Source organism: Coccidioides immitis, assembly GCF_000149335.2.
Source record: "Coccidioides immitis RS genomic scaffold supercont3.3, whole genome shotgun sequence".
NCBI lineage: Eukaryota > Fungi > Ascomycota > Eurotiomycetes > Onygenales > Onygenaceae > Coccidioides > Coccidioides immitis.
This window is the reverse complement of record NW_004504308.1, coordinates 4,312,428-4,313,986: the sequence shown is the minus strand read 5'-3', so window position 1 is coordinate 4,313,986 and position 1,559 is coordinate 4,312,428. Positions and strand designations below refer to the sequence as shown.

The window sequence follows — 1,559 nt, the reverse complement described above, 5'->3', positions numbered from 1 at the left end:
CTCTTCTCTTCTCTTTTCTGTCCTTCCAGTTGTTGAACAGATTGTCATCAATCATGATAGCTCAGAGACATTCCAGCACCTGGCCACAATCTCTCAGTACAGAGACAGAGCTACATCTCCCCAGTGCTTTCACTGTACTTCAAAGAAGAAAAGCAAGAAGGACATCAAATCAGCCCCAGTCCCTGCCATCAGTAATGGCAGGAAGCAGTTGATGCCCACTGTTGAACAGTTCCCTGTCAAGCAACATGCCTCTAGGTGGTGAGTGGCAGCCCTGAATCTTATGGTCCTGTGTATACCATCCATTAACAGGTGGTTCTGGATAAAGGTCTTGCCCAAACCACTTCTTCCAATGAGAGTATGCTATTTTCAAGTCCCATGGATGTTCCTGCATGTACATCATACAACAGCAAGCCCAATCTGAAAAGCCAGAACTGATGGCTATCTAGCTCTTGATCAGTAACACCAGAAGAGGTTTTGGCTTCTAAGGATTCCATTTCACATCAGGCAAGTGACAGGCACTCAGAGGTGATCTGTCCAGAGGATAGAAAAGGAAAAGCATCTAGATTGAGCCAGAGCCCAGCCTTGAAGGACAGCTGCTTTCAGAAACAATCAAGACTCTTGCTCAGCAGCCCTCAAGTGTCAACATCAACCCAGACACCAGAGAGAGAGCAAGAGATATGGGAACAGTCCTTCTGCTTGACTGACAACTCTTCTGATGCTGACACCAGCTATCTCAGAAACCATCATCAACAATCAAGCACAATTGATTCATTGGCAGCATACTTGACATTGACTTTAGACCTGGATGTGGATCTGGATGGATGGAATCACATTAATAACTCAGTACAGAGGGGTTCAAGAGAACACTTGCTTTGTAGACAGCAGAGGGAGATCAGGTGTGTGGAGAAGATGATAGAAAGGAGAGCAAATCACAGAAGCAGGCATTGCAGATGGCCATGCATCTGAACAAGATGGTCTGCCAAAGAGACCACAAGACTGGTGCAGCTGTGGGAGAGGCACAGCAACAACTGGGCTTTGATCAAAGAGCTGGACAAGGATATGCCTGAGCCCAGGCTGTGGAACTGTACACAGGTGGACCTTAAGGATTGGATGCAAAATGTGAAGATTGGCCTTATGAGGTATGCAGTGGCCTTCTGTATGGGGCAGTCTGGTCTTGTAAACTAACATTTGACCACAGGAGAGGTGATCCAGTACTGGATGACTACTGTCAGATTCACCTAGGTGACTGGCACCTGAAATCAATTGCACAAGAGTGGCTAAGACAACAAGAATGAGAATAGCTTCCAGGCATCCTAGCATGGTTGGACAAGTGTTATGGACCCAATGAGGTGGTTGGGGAAAGATTTCATATGCAGCATGGCAGAAGGGAAGCAGCCTATTGAGCTGACTTAGGAAAATAGTTGTTCCAAGCTGATCAGATACTTTGCCTGTGAAGCCACTGCTGGACATGCTGCATAAAATTTGGCAATTCTGGCTTGGATTATATGCATCCATTAGCAAATCACAGTAGCAGAAAATATCATGCTGAAAACATCAGA

At 45.9% G+C, this 1,559-nt stretch overlaps 1 protein-coding gene across 1 annotated transcript; it reads left to right on the top strand.

The window, feature by feature from the left end:
* Positions 1 to 245: 245 nt before the first annotated feature.
* Positions 246 to 1,295, top strand: CIMG_13346 (uncharacterized protein; the record flags this gene model as incomplete). Its single annotated transcript, XM_004445157.1, has 4 exons — positions 246 to 258; positions 458 to 896; positions 972 to 1,139; positions 1,199 to 1,295. 4 exons carry the CDS (start codon positions 246 to 248, stop codon positions 1,293 to 1,295), a joined length of 717 nt encoding a protein of 238 aa, XP_004445214.1.
* Between the last annotated feature and the right edge of the window lie 264 nt (positions 1,296 to 1,559).